The following is a 14671-nucleotide window of genomic DNA, read 5'->3' on the forward strand; positions in this document are numbered from 1 at the left end:
GCTATTCCAGTAATGCATTTTAAGCTTACTATTCTTGCTCCTTTAGCAAAGAAAACGTTAGCAAAAACTAGACTGTCAATAGTAGAACTTAAGTTATTAAAGGAAAACAGCTTGTGAAAGTTTCATGGCATACTTATGACCACCACCAAATTCGCCCCTACGTCGAACTAGGGTCATTTTAAAGTAAAAACAAAAACCTAAGGCTTTGACCCAAAAATTATGCGACTATAAACCACAGTTTTAAGACAAAGTTGTCAACCATGCAGGTATCATTCAATGCAGAAGTCACAATGCAGAAGATAACCTTTGTACTCAAATTTTATGAATTCATTAAGGTTTTCCCTTTTCCCCTCATTGCCTTGATAGGTAAGTGGGAAGTAAAAGTTAAAATGCCTAACTATGCAATTCCTTCTGCAATCTGTTTAACAGCTTATCGAGAAAACAAGGATAATCTGGTAAACTTCACAGCATCCTGTCCTCATGCACTCAACACGTGCTCAAGACTTACTTGCTGATGATGAAATGCGCTGTTGGTGCAAACAATTTATGCTACTGGCAAGGAAAACATTCTAAGAAACTCTGGGCCAGTTATAACCTGCCTTGCCTATCATCACGCCATTTCTATGCAATCAGCATATGCAAAACTGGGCATTCATCATCACTGCGCGGAATCCAAAAGCGATCCTCGGGGGTGTGCACGCTCGGCCTCCCACGCGGGCGCGCCTCCTCGGAAGGGGCCTGGCCGAGCGCGCACCTGCACACGTGCGCCGGAAGGCGGGAGGTCATTCCGCGCGGCCCAGCTGGTTTGTTTTCAACAATACGATCAAAGCCACACGCCCACCGTTATTTACGCCGTCAGCTAGCGCCGGCACTTGGAGGGAGGAAGGAAGCACCTAAGGCGCTGGGGGCGGAAACACTGAGGAGGAGGGCTGCGCCTCAGGCGAGAGCTGGCCGGCACCGACCGGGCCTGGAGCAGGGGCCGCAGCTCCCCGCCTGGGACCGCGCACAAAGGCCCGAAGTCCGGGCCGCACTCACCGAAGTCCAGGAATTGCTTCATGGAGAGCGGGGACGGTGAGAAGCGCGCGTAGAAGTCCACCTGGCCCGGAACGCCGCGCTCGGGCGCCGGGCCGGAGCCCGAGTCCGAGCTGAAGGAGCGGCTGGGGCCGGCGGCGCGCAGCCCCGGGCCGGGGACGGCCAAGGCAGCTCCGCGAAGCAGCCGCGCCAGCCTCATGCCGAGCCCCGCTAGAGAAGCCAGAGCCCGGGCGCCACGTTTCCCCGCGCCTCTGCCGAGTGGTACGTGAGGGACGTGGCGGGCAGCAGGGGAGGGGAGCGGCTGTCACCGGCGCGGCCCCCACCCCTCTCGCCGGAGCCCGGCCCCCTGCGCCGCTGGGCGGGATGCAGAGCGGGAAGGAGGCGGGGAGAGAAAAGGGGGCGGGCGCTCGCGGGGCCCGCCCCCTCGCCGGAGTCCCGCCCAGCCCTGCGGGGAAGTAGATGAGGAGCGCGCGCCAGGCCGCAGCCGGCGAGGTGTGGGGTGCGCGTGGCAGTTGTCCCCGTACATTTTGGGTGACGGGACCGGGGACACTAAGAGGCGAGGCGGTGTGGAGCGTCCCCTTCCCGCGCCCTTTTGAAACAAATCCCACCTTCCTGCTTCCTCTGCCCTCCTAGTCTCGGCCAAAAGGCTCAAGGACAGGGCGGCCCTCCGCTTGCACACACCGCGGTGTCCTGCTGCGAGCGCGTTCTAAAACCGCTTCTCTGTGACGCAAGCCACACATTTCAGGGTCAGAGAGCTTCAGGAGTCCCCGCTTGCCAAACAGTGGTACGTAAATACGAATGCTGAAGAGTGGGACGTGTGGCCCTAAATAGTATCACCGAGACGGCGGCCCCAGGAGGAGAGACGTACTGCCATGTACTGGCTGTGTGCCTTTAAGTTGAGCTCTTTAACCTCTCTGAGCCTCCATCTCTTTACCTGAAAAAGGAGCGTAGTATCTGCCTCAGTTGCTCTGACATGGGTAGTAGAGCTATCTGTGTTAGCACAATGCCGGGGACATACCAGATAATAAATGGGATTTATTTTTACCATTATTGCTTTTTAAAATTATGTCCTTATTAAGATTTTATCAGAACCACTTACCTGTGTTTTCCCTGAAGCACATTTTACCAAAAGTTTGAGAGAAAACAACAGTTTTTGGCCGTTTTGTAACTATTTGACGTATTCGAGTATCAGCAGTTCTTCTCCCACACTGACTGTAGGTTTTAGAAAGTGTAACGGGTACATAGTTTTGTGAACCCCGAAAGTTTGAGACAAGTCTCGATTAATGTATAAAGTTTATCTTGACAAAGTTGAGAACACGTCCGTCTCTATATGTAAGAAGCAGACAACTTGAAGCAGGGGGGAAGGCTTCCAGGTTATAGGTAGGTGAGACAAATGGTTGCAGTCTTGAGTTTCTGATAAGCCTTTCCAAAAGAGGCAATCAGATATGCATCTATCTCAGCAGAGGGATGACTTTGAATAGAATGGGAGGCAGGTTTGCCTCGAGCAGTTCCCAGCTTGAATTTTCCCTTTAGCTCAGTGATTTTGGGGCCCATGTTTTCCTTTCACATTTCGGTGAATCTTCATTCTCCTTATGTTTTTCTGGACAATCACACGTGGATACGGTATGGGACATTATTCTTTTGGCCCTGACAGCTTTGTCAAACCTGGTATCAGTGTGCACCTCTGGAGTTCCCATCTCTTTCTTGGCAAATTTCCAGATATCTTTGCTGAGTGCCCGAGGGCCACACTTCTTGAAGTCCATTTCAATGGGATGTGCTTGGGAATGTTGATGGTGTCACCACCTCATTGGTGGCTGAATGGCCCCCTTCTGCTTCCCACCCTTCTTCTGCAGTGCCCAAGTTGGAATGAAGAAAACAATTTTAAGTTGAATATTACACGTTCTTAAAACAATCCATCAAACATTTCCACAGCTCTACTCCAGCTTCTCAGGTTGCCTCCTCCTTTCTTTTCTCCTTCCTTCTAGATTATTCCCTGAGCTCCAAAGTCTTGTCACTTTATCATGCACACCATTATTCAGCTTCCTCAATCCCTGTTTGCAATTTTGCTGCTTTCTGCCTGAGCATGTCAAGATGCTCGGCTGAACATTAATTTATGTGAAAGCACAAAGGCCCAGCAGAAACTTTGAGACTATTTTAGCAAGATTTTTTCCCCCAGGAAGGAATCAACTGTTGTATAAAGTGCTTTTTCTTTTCTCCAAAGTATATTCACCATGCTTCAACCAATATATGGAGAATGTGCATATAAAAGCACATATTAAGTGGTGTCAACTTTTGCTTCTTAGTCAAAGACTCTGGGTCCAGAAACTGGAGAGAACTTTTGAGGACTTTAGTAAAGAGCTATATTTTCTGTTGTTATGGTCTGAATGTGTCCCCTAAAATTCCTATGTTGAAACTTAATTATCCACGTGGTAGTATTAAGAGGTGGGGCCTTTAGGAGGGAATTAAGTCATGAGGGCAGAGCCTTATAAAAGGGCCTAAGAGGGTGAGTCTGTTTCTACCATCTCTTCTACCATGTGAATGAAACTGCCTTTGAAAAATTATAACAGTGAGAAAATTCTGACAGTGAAAGAGATCTGACCTAACCAACTCCATCTTGCTTCTCACTTCCAAGCTGCCCTTGTTTATTGATGAGCATAGGCCAAACTAACTTTGGGAGGAATTTAGTTTATATATTAACTTTGAAACAAAGATAACAGCTCCTCCATGAAACAAACCCCCAGCTTTCCTGGGGACCGGAACACCTTTGTTAAACTAACAAATATAGGCAGGGCACAATGGCTCATGCCTGTAATCCCAGCACTTTGGGAGGCCAAAGTGGGAGGATTGCATAAGTCCAGGAGTCCGAGACCAGCCTGGGCAGCATAGACCTTGTCTCGACAGAAAATGAACAAAATTAGCTGGGCATGGTGGCACGTGCCTGTAGTGCTTCATGGGGAGCATCAGTTGAGCCCAGAAGGTGTAGTTTGCAGTGAGCCAAGATCCTGCTGCATCATTTCTGCCTGTGTGACAGAGCGAGACCTTGTCTCAAAAAATAAGTAACAAACTAGCTACAAGATTAGAAATTATAACTCAGGAGTCATGCAGTCAGAGTCCACAAGATCACTGACCTCCGCAATTGCGCCTATAGATAACATTGCTATTATAAAACCTAACATTGGTGTTTGAGTTATTTTTCAAACCCTGAATTCCAATGGACCAGGTAGAACCACACAGATAAGTAAAATGACTCATCTGGTCTTGTGGCCCCCACCCAGAAACTGACTAAGCATAAGATGACAGCTTCGACTTCCTATAATTTTATTCCTGACTCAACCAATCAGCATTCCCCATTGTCTAACCTGCTGTCTGCCAAACTCTCTTTAAAAAACCCTAGCCTCTGAATTTCTGGGAGGTTGATTTGAGTAGTAATAAAACTCTCATCTTCCATTTAGCCAGCTCCACAGGCATTAAACTCTTTGTCTTGATAAATTGGCTCTATCTGGGCAGCAGGCAAGAAAAACCTATTGGGTGGTTTACATGAGGACACAGCAAGAAAGCCCTTACCAGACATTGAATCCTGGCACCTTGATCTTGAACTTCCCAGCCTCTAGAACTGTAAGAAAACTAATTTCTATTGCTTAAAAATTACCCAGACTGAAATATTTTGTTACAGCACCACTAACAGACTAAGACACATATGTAGATATAAAGTATAATCACACTGTAAGCTTCTATAGAAAAATTTTTACGTAGCAGACATGGGCCAGCCCCTGTAAATTCACTGAGAATTTATGATCCATGTTGGACTGATGTGACTGAAAGGAATGGAAAAAGCAATAGAAAACAAGTAAACTGTGTCACCTTGTCCCCAGTACCCTCTGGCTTCATGAGGTTCAGAAGACAAAAGGAAAAAGAAGTCATGATATTTCCCCCCCAACACCTTTCTTCAAGGCTATAATTTGTGTTCAAGGGTGGCCACAGCTTCCTATCCCTAGAGATATAGTACTAATTTTTCTCTGTTGCTGATTGGGTGCTCACCAGCCTTGGAGGTTTAATTCTGCCCACACTCCTGTAAATAGTCCCTTAATTAATTAATCAATTTCTCTTTTGAGTGTGCTATCATTTCCTGCCCTAGAACCCTTTTTGATATGCTGGAAAGATAGTTTTCAAAAAAGGTGACATAATGACTCTCACGCAGCTATAAAATGAACATGTGTCAAATTTTATTTAATACATTAATTAAACGAGGGAACCAGTGAAGATATTATAGCCAGTTCAAAGGAGAAGTGAAAAAACAGGAATACAGAAAAATTTGCAAAGGCTGTAAAACTGGCTGTTTCCTTGGGAATCAGGGAGGGTTGCCCTTCTACCTGACAGAATTTATTTGCACATGTATAGGTAAGAATTATGTGTGGTGTTACCATTCATCTGCAATTTATAGAGTTGTAAAATAGCTCAAAGACAGTGAATCAGATATCCTGAAAAGTTGTGCTCTAAACAATACATAATATTCCACTGAAGCATAATTTTTCTCCATATACATTTGCCTTCTTTCTTTAAAGGGTACTTTGATTCAGGTAATTACATGTGTAGTGATATGAGGGCATCCTATTCACCAGGATTTATTTAGCAAAAACATAGTTTTTTTCTGGAGTAAGTGCTTTGAAATGCTGCTGGAGTGGAAGGAGAGATCTCTAGGGAAGGCTCAGAACAGCTTTACAGGAAGCTAGGAGAGGAATTTATCCCGGCCCGTGGGATAGTCAGAGCAGGCCCTGGAGGAGGGAGTGGGAATTTGGGGAACAAGAGACACGAGAAATGGAGACAAGACAGTGCTCTGATCAAGTCTCGTTTAATGGCGGTAATGCACTGCCTTATATACACTTGGAAGGGAAGGGGTTGGGCTAAGGCGGAAATGATCTCATTGCCGAAGGCGTGGCCAGGTTAGTTTCGGTTTCTCCTGTCGGATGTCATGTTGCGCTTGCGCTATTAAGTAACAATTTTCCCGGGCGCGGGAAAAGTGAGTGAAGAAGAAGCAGGAAGAGCGCCATCTTTTAATGGTGGTATTAATACAGGGAAGAAGGTAAATCTAGGGAGAAGGTGTGGGGTGGAAATGAATATAGCTCAGGCGTTTAATCCTTAATTATTATTCGCTATGGCCGGGGCGTGCAGCTCCGGACAGGTCCCCCTTTTTATATTCTTATGATAAGAAAACCCCTCGGGAACTGCGCCTGTCTTAGGTTGGGTCAACTCACCCCCACCTTCTAGGCCCGTCATGGGATAAGGCAGCAGCAAGGGCGGCCCTCCTGTCTTAGGCTCCGATGGAGATAGTGTCCTCTTACCCGTCATTGACTGTCCAGTTCAGCACACAGGGGAGGTGGTCTTATTAAGGTAAATAAGACTCACCATTTTCAGTCATCTCAAGGCGATGATAATGAACCTGTATAGGTTTGGCCTGGAAGGCCTCGATTTGTTGTCTGACAAATGCCATAAGCTTATTAAGGATTATAGGCCCGAGAGTGAGGAAGAGTAGAAGAGTGAGTAAAGGACCAAGAAATGGCAGGAGATAGGGGAGAAGTCCATCGAGTCCAGTCCATAGTGGATTGGCGGCCAGGCCTTTTCTGCGCTTTTCTAGTTCTTCTTGCAAAGTTTTTATCTTATCTCTGACGATTCCGGATTTGTTGGCGTAAAAACAGCACTTTTCCTGTAAAGCCAAACATATCCCTCCCTGTTCTGCCGTTAACAAATCTAGACCTCTTCTATTCTGGAGAACTACTTCAGCTAACGAGTCTACTTGGTCTTGTAAATCTTGTATAGTACTGGATAAGGTCTGTACATCTGAAATTAATTGATTGGATAATTTAGTATATTGGGTTAGTGAGACTCCTAGGCCTATGGCTCCTGTAGTAAAAGCAGTGGTGATTCCTAGTCCAGCCAATAAGGGAATAAATTGAATGGCTCATTTCGGTCTAAAAATAAAATGTTCAATAGCGGGGATGGGGATAGGTTCATCTCCAGGGATGATATCAATGTCGGGGAGAAGAGTGGCCGGAACACAAAGCCCTGTCCAATTTGTAGGTAGATACGTATATGCCATGTTGTTTCCACAAACGAAAACCGAGCCATTTATAGCACACAAAGGGTTGGTGGCATTGATTATGGAAGTACAGTTGTCAAACACAACATAGCCTAAATCAATTTCTTTAGTGTTATTATATGATGGTGAAAAGAGGCAAGAGGAATTAGAAAACATCATCGGTTGAACTAAGAGGGGAGGGGTAATAGGACAGGAATTATTTACTAAGGATTCATTTGAGTAATTGACATAGGGCAATGAAAGGTTAGGTATGGCTAGAGGAATAGGGGGGCCCATTTTAAGACAAAGCCAACAATCGTGGGCCAGGCTTGTATTGGACATTTGAAGTAAATTGTAAGTAGCATTGAGGATATCGAAGGTTTGGGCATCGAGCCTAAAATTATCTCTAAGCTCAGGCAGGGCTAAAGGGTGATACTGAAGTTCAGGATATGAAGCTTTATGAATTTCTTCTAATTTTTTCTGGACGGTTTTAATTCTTGCAATATCTAATGGGCCTCCTCCATCAGAAATGTGAATGGGGGCGGTAGTGCTCCAACAAACAGGCTTTCCTTTTTGGCCGTTACAAGGAGATTGTACAAGTTTATTAGTGGATCCTAATACTTGTACGTCATTGATGCCTCCAGTTTGTGTTTTTAGTAACGTGGCCGTATAATATGTTCTATTGCTTGATTTGCATTGTTGATAGGAGGTATAACAGGAACTATGTACAGAAGATTGGAAAAAGCTACAAGGGCATTCTAGGAGCGGCCCGCTAGGTGAGGTATCTCTTGGGGTAGACTTACATTTCCATAACTGGTTTGGCATTAGGTAAGCTGTCTTGCCCGTGCAGGTCACCTGGGTGATTCTATCTGACGGAGGTTCAGATATTTGTCCCCCTCTGCAGTCACAAGGCTGGCCGTATTGTTTTCGTAATAATTCTCTTGCCTTACGAGGGTCACCAAAACCTGCATAGACTGTCACTATGTTATATAGAGCGATTATTCTCCAAAGGAATTTCATGTTAGGCTTCATTTTCTGAAAAACAAGAAGGAAAGAACTTCTCAGGGAGATTTATCTTCCCTGGACTGACAATGGTTATGATTTATTTGTCTTACCAATCTTTCAGGCAGCCATCTGGCTGCATCATTTTTTTGTGAGAAGATGCATACTGAGCCTCTTCCCCAAATTAAAACTGGATCGGGGCCATGCCATGAACTATCAAGTGGATCTTTCCATTTTACCATTGCAAACTGTTTTTGAGATTCAGGATGCCAGAAACGGTCGGCAGCCGATTTTCCATGACTGTCTAAATTTAAAAAATTAAGGATAAACAGGGCATGATTGAGTATGTTTCTGGGGGTACCCTTCACGGGGTACCAGCTCCCCCCTTTTAATTTTGTGATAATAGTTTTTAATGACAGATGAGCTCTTTCTACTATACCTTGTCCTTGGGGATTATAGGGAATGCCTGTGGTGTGTTTAATTTGTAGGGTATTACAAAATTGTAAGAAGGCTTTGGCTGTATAACCGGGGCCATTGTCTGTTTTGATTTGTTTGGGTATTCCTAAAATAGAAAAGCAGTGTAATAAATGAGCTATAACATGTTTGGTGGCCTCTCCTGTTTGGAGAGTTGCACTGACGAATCCACTATAGGTGTCTATGCATACATGGATATATTTTAGTTGACCGAATTCTAAGTGGTGAGTAACGTCCCATTTGCCAAATTTCGTTGGGGATGAGTCCTCGGGGGTTAACTCCTAGATGGGGAACAGGTAAATATGTTATGCAGTTGGCGCATTGTTTAACTATTTGTCGAGCTTGTTCTCTGGTAAGTTTAAACATGGGGGCGTTTAAATGATGTAAGGCATGTGCTTTTTGCGCTTGTTGCAAATTGTCTGTAGTGACTGTGGCTATGGTTTTTGTTGCCATGTCAGCTGTTGCGTTACCTTGTGTTAAAGGTCCCGGTAATCCTGAATGTGCTCTAATATGTCCAAGAAAAAAGGGAATGGTCCTTTTTCGGATAAGTTGTTGACATTGTAAAAATAGGTTAGCTGTGTCTGAAATATGTTTAATTTGAGACACGGTCTCTAAGAGGGGTATTGAATGAGCCAGGTAGGCGCTGTCTGTATAAATGTTAAGTGGCTGACAAGGAAAAGCTGATAGTGCTGCAATTATAGCTTGCAATTCGACCAGCTGAGCTGATGCATAGGTGGTCTGGAATTTAACGACTACATTATTGTAAGTGTAAGCGGCAAGTCCTGTGGAAGATCCATCAGTGAAAATTAGTAATGCGTCATTGAGAGGTTCTTTACTGGTAATATGGGGAAATACAAACGCATGAAGTTTGCAAAATTGAATAAGTTTGTTAGGTGGGTAATGGTTGTCAATCGCGCCAGTATAAGAAGCGCAAGCAATTGGCCAGGCTTCTGTATTTTGTAACAGCCAATGGATGCGTGATTGAGTGTAGGGCTGTATAATGGTAGAGGGTTCTATTCCAAAGTATTTTCTACTGTTTTCTCTTCCCAAGATAATTAGATCAGCTATGGCATCATAATAAGGCAACAAAACCTTTTTAGGGGAGGAGGGCAGGTGTACCCACATAATGGGATTGTTCTGCCAAAATAAGCCAGTAGGGGTTATTGTTGTGTTAAAAATAAGGAATATTAATGGGTGAGAATAATCAATACCAGTAACAAATTGTGTTGCAATGGCATGTTCTACCTGTTGGAGTGTTATTAATGCTTCTTTAGTAATGGACCTGGGGGATTTTGGATTAGAGTCTCCTTTTAATATATCGAAAAGAGGTTTTAACTCTCCTGTGGTGAGCTTTAAGTACGGTCGAAGCCAATTTATGTCTCCCAGTAATTTTTTGAAATCATTTAAAGTTCTTAAATGATCATGACATATAACGGCTTTTTGATTAATGATTTTGGGTCCATTAATTTGGAAACCAAGATAAGTGTATGGATCTTGTAATTGTACTTTTTCTGGGGCTATTTGTAGTCCGGCTGCTGTTAACTCTTGTTTGAGTTGGGCGAAGCACTGTAAGACTTGTTCGCCAATTTCTCCTGCTATTAAAATATCATCCATATAATGTGTAATATACATTTGTGCCCATGTTTTTCTGACTGGCTCTATAGCAGCAGCTACATATTTTTGACACAAGGTAGGACTATTGGCCATACCCTGAGGCAAGACTTTCCATTGATAGCGCTTCATTGGTTGTTTAAAATTTGTAGATGGAAGACTAAAGGCAAATCTTTTCTGGTCAGCAGGGTGAAGGGGAATTGTAAAAAAGCAATCTTTAAGGTCAATAATGATTTTAAAATATTTTTGAGGAATCGCAACCGGTGAAGGCAATCCTGGTTGTAAGGCACCCATAAGGATCATAGTGATATTTACTGCTCTTAAATCTTGTAAGAGTCTCCATTTACCAGACTTCTTTTAATAACAAAAATAGGTGTATTCCAAGGGGAATTACTTTCCTCAATATGTCCTGCTGCTAGTTGTTCCTGCACTAACTGTTGGGCAGCATTTAGTTTATCATTGAGCAAAGGCCACTGATCAACCCAAACAGGCTCATCTGACTTCCAAGTAATGGGGTCAGCGCACCTTTGGGGTGCAGGTATGTCAGTGGCCTGAGCTAAAAATTTCCAAACCCCTTTTTATCAAGTTGTCCTGAAACCAGTATAGGCTGTGGGATACCGTTCTCTCCTTTTCCAAGACCTTTACCAGGGGTGTATCCTTGAGTTAACATTTGTGCAGTAACTATATCATTTGGACTACACATTATAATTTTCATTTGAGAGAGCAGATCTCGCCCCCAAAGGTTAACAGGTAGGTAAGGGATGACAAATGGCTTAATGAGGCCTGAATTGTTTTCTTTATCTGTCCATGTTAGGTATTTAGAACTTTGTTTAGGATTACTGCTTTGTCCAATTCCTCTCAAGTGAGTTAAAGTTTCTGTAGTAGACCAATGAGAGGGCCAATCTTCCTGTTTAATGATAGTTACATCAGCTCCTGTGTCTATTAGTCCAGTGAATGCCTTCCCGTCTAACCATAAGGTTAGAGAGGGTTTTTGATTTGTAATTGGTTGCACCCAATATATATCTGATGATCCGAAACCTTTTATATTTCTATTAGAGTATTGGATATTATTATCTGTTTTAACCAAAGGTAGCAGGAGTAACTGAGCTATTCTAACTCCTTGAGGGACAGTAATAATACTATCAATAGCTCTGGCCATAATTTTAATTTCTCCTTCATAATCATTATCGATAACTCCAGGGAGGACTTGTAAGCCTCTCATGGTGACACTACTTCTTCCTAAAAGTAGCCCAAAAGTGTTAGGTGGTAAGGGTCCATATATTCCGGTATTTAAGATTTGCGGTCCCATTTCAGGTGTTAATATTGTGTGGGAGGTGGAACTGAGGTCCAATCCTGCACTTCCTGGGGTTGCTCTACTAAGTTTTGAAATGGATTGCTGTTGCTGGCTGGAACAAAACTGACTGCCCCATATGCTTGTTTCGGGGCCTGAGGCTGGCCCCTCATCCCGTTTCCCTGCCTGGGGGGTAAAGGATTTCCTTGACTGTCAGTTTTAGATTTACATTCGTTTGCCCAGTGCCTTCCTCTTTTACACCTTGGGCAAAGGCCTGGGATTCTTACTTCTGGACTCTTATTTTGGTTTTCACAGCAATCTTTTGCAAACTGTCCCCTTTTACCGCATCTAAAACATCCCCCTTTATCTTTACCTTTGTTAATGAGGAAATCTCTTACTGTTTGGCCGCTAAAAGCGGCGGCCATTGCTAGGCCTTGTTGATATGAGGGCCCAATATCTGAACAAAGGCGAATGTATCCTGTTAAATCTGTTTTCTTTCGATAAGGTCTGATTGCCGCTTGGCAGGCGGGGTTAGCATTTTCATAAGCTAACTGTTTAACATAATCTACACCCGTTTCTGCATTTCCAAAGATTCTACCTGCCGTGGTCATAAGTCTATGCACAAAGTCTGAAAATGGCTCATCGGGTCCTTGTTTAACCGCTGTGAGCGAGGCCCCTGGATCTCCTTTAACGGGAAGTTTTCTCCAGGCTTTTGTAGCAGCAGCCTGGATTTGTGAGAACAGTCCAGGGTCATATTGCATTTGGGCCTGAGTGTCTGCATAATTACCTGAACCAGTTAACATATCAAAATCCCAACCGTTTCCTGCCTGTTGATTTCTTTTAGCTGTATCTCTACAATTTTCAAAGAACTCGGACTTCCAAATTAAGTGGCCTCCCCCAGAAAGAACTGCCCTGACTAAGGTATTCCAGTCTGTAGGAGTGAGCCAATTCTCAGCTACAGATTCCACTATAGCAAGAGTATATGGAGCAGTAGCCCCATACTGAGAGGCAGCAGTCTTTAACTCTTTTATAATAGTAAAATCAAATCCAGTATGATGCCTCCAAGCCTGTCCCTGTTTATCTATGGTTTCAGTGACCGGAAAAACGTCTTTAGGGGAGGAGTCTTCTCTATGTCGACTGGCAACTAACCCCCCTCTTGGAACATGTTGTCCAGGCCGCTGAAGTGGGCGCAAGGAACCCTCCATAGCGTCTGAGTTAGGTATTTTTTCATTTCCTGTTTTTAGCTTTTGGAGCCTAATTATCAATGATTGATGTAACTCTTCAAGTTTAATCTGTTCTTCTAGTTGAGCAATTTTTTGCTTTAATTCTTCTTTAGGATCTATTGCTGCCATAACAATGGGCGCAGAAGCCTCATTATGTGTCTTATTATATGGGGGTGGGTATGAAGTAAAGGGAGGCAAATCAGGGTTGTGATATTTAGCCGCCTCTTCCTCTAAATCATCCCAATTTATATCCAATTGATTAGGCTTATTAATTTCCTCTTCCTTTTGAAGCATCTGTAAAATTGGGTATTTTTTTGGTTTGTTTTCGTGTGGTATTTCTTTATCTGTTACAGAAGGAGACTTAATTTCCTCATGATCACTTTCGAGGGAAATGAGATCCTCCTCCGTATCTTGCGGAGGCTTTGCAAGGTTAGAGCGGGAGCTAACCTTTAAAATATGCTCTGTCTGAGCGACCGCAGCCATAACTTGCGATCGGCCTCCTTCTTATCTATTAAATCTCTAATGAGGTTCCAATAAGAGAAGGCGGTTACAGGAATTTTTTCTGGCCCAAAAGTATTATAATAGTCCTGCAAACAATCCCCTACTCTACGCCATCTTTTAATATCAATAGTTCCTTCCTGTGGGAACCAAGGGCAAGTATCTTTTACAAAATCAAAAAATTTAAACAAATCATTACCTTTAACCTTTACTCCTCGTATCTTTAAAGCCTCTTTTAATTGTCCTACATATATTTGATGTTGGCTTAATTCTTGTCCCATTTCGGACGCGTCACTTACCTTCGATCCAGACGCGGCAGGTTCCCGCGGTGATCGGAAAAGTTTGACTCCTTTTGTCTTTGTTAGCGGTTGACCGTCCTTTGGCGTCCTCTTCCTCACGGAGTCCCTCGTTTCCAGGTCCCTGTTCAGGCGCCACGTATCCCGGCCCGCGGGATAGAGCAGGCCCTGGAGGAGGGGGTGGGAATTTGGGGAACAAGAGACACGAGAAATGGAGACAAGACAGTGCTCTGATCAAGTCTCGTTTAATGGCGGTAATGCACTGCCTTATATACACTTGGAAGGGAAGGGGTTGGGCTAAGGCGGAAATGATCTCATTGCCGAAGGCGTGGCCAGGTTAGTTTCGGTTTCTCCTGTCGGACGTCATGTTGCGCTTGCGCTATTAAGTAACAATTTTCCCGGGCGCGGGAAAAGTGAGTGAAGAAGAAGCAGGAAGAGCGCCATCTTTTAATGGTGGTATTAATACAGGGAAGAAGGTAAATCTAGGGAGAAGGTGTGGGGTGGAAATGAATATAGCTCAGGCGTTTAATCCTTAATTATTATTCGCTATGGCCGGGGCGTGCAGCTCCGGACAGGAATTCACTTTGTCGAGCAAAGGGGAAGGGGAGGAGGCAGAAGATTGCAAAGACTGTTCACAACGTGAGCACTCCTTATAACCCAAACCCTCAGTAAAGTTTGCAAAAAGAGATTATTGGATACTGAATCTTTTATGTGTTGTGCTTTTGTGAAAATTGGAGGAAAGGATGATTTTTTATGAGAGTTTGTGGCAATGGGGATAGACTTTGCACATAAAGAGTCTGAGTGGTAGTGGGGGGGGCATAAATGAGACTATGAGCCTCAAGAATTTACAGACATGGACAGGGAGAACCCTAGACTTTCACAAACTGAGACTGGTAATGTTAAAAGATAAATTTGGGCACATTAAAAGTTTTAAAAATTTATTTGAACTGTTGATTTAAAAAAGAAGACTCAGACTCTGTAAAATATTTTAAGAGATTTATTCCGAGTCAAACATGAATGACTAAGGCCTGAGGCACAGTCTCAAGAGGTCCTGAAAACATGTGCCCAAGGTGGTTGAATTATAGCTTGATTTTATACATTTTTAGGGGAACGGAAGTTGCAAGCACACATCACTCAGTACATGTAAAGCGTACACTGCTTTGGTCTGGAA

General features: G+C 43.8%; 2 protein-coding genes across 12 annotated transcripts in view; both read right to left on the reverse strand.

Moving 5' to 3' along the window:
* The window catches only part of PDK1 (pyruvate dehydrogenase kinase 1), a 72325-nt gene extending 70918 nt beyond the window's left edge, over positions 1-1407 (reverse strand). For 9 of the 11 annotated variants that reach the window (XR_007718211.1, XR_007718213.1, XR_007718212.1 and 6 more), the window contains exon 1: positions 1036-1323. Coding sequence is in view for 1 of the 11 variants with exons in the window: in XM_050751354.1 (XP_050607311.1) it covers positions 1036-1231 (196 nt within the window). In the remaining 10 variants the exon portion in view is untranslated. Of the gene's footprint in view, positions 1-508; positions 701-1035 lie in introns of those variants that run through there. The other 2 variants (XR_007718205.1, XR_007718214.1) reach the window with 2 other exon arrangements.
* The window catches only part of MAP3K20 (mitogen-activated protein kinase kinase kinase 20), a 763073-nt gene that overhangs the window by 699571 nt on the left and 48831 nt on the right, over positions 1-14671 (reverse strand). The window lies entirely within an intron of this gene.

The sequence above is a fragment of the Macaca thibetana genome, chromosome 12 (genome assembly GCF_024542745.1).
Source record: "Macaca thibetana thibetana isolate TM-01 chromosome 12, ASM2454274v1, whole genome shotgun sequence".
NCBI classification, from domain to species: Eukaryota; Metazoa; Chordata; class Mammalia; order Primates; family Cercopithecidae; genus Macaca; species Macaca thibetana.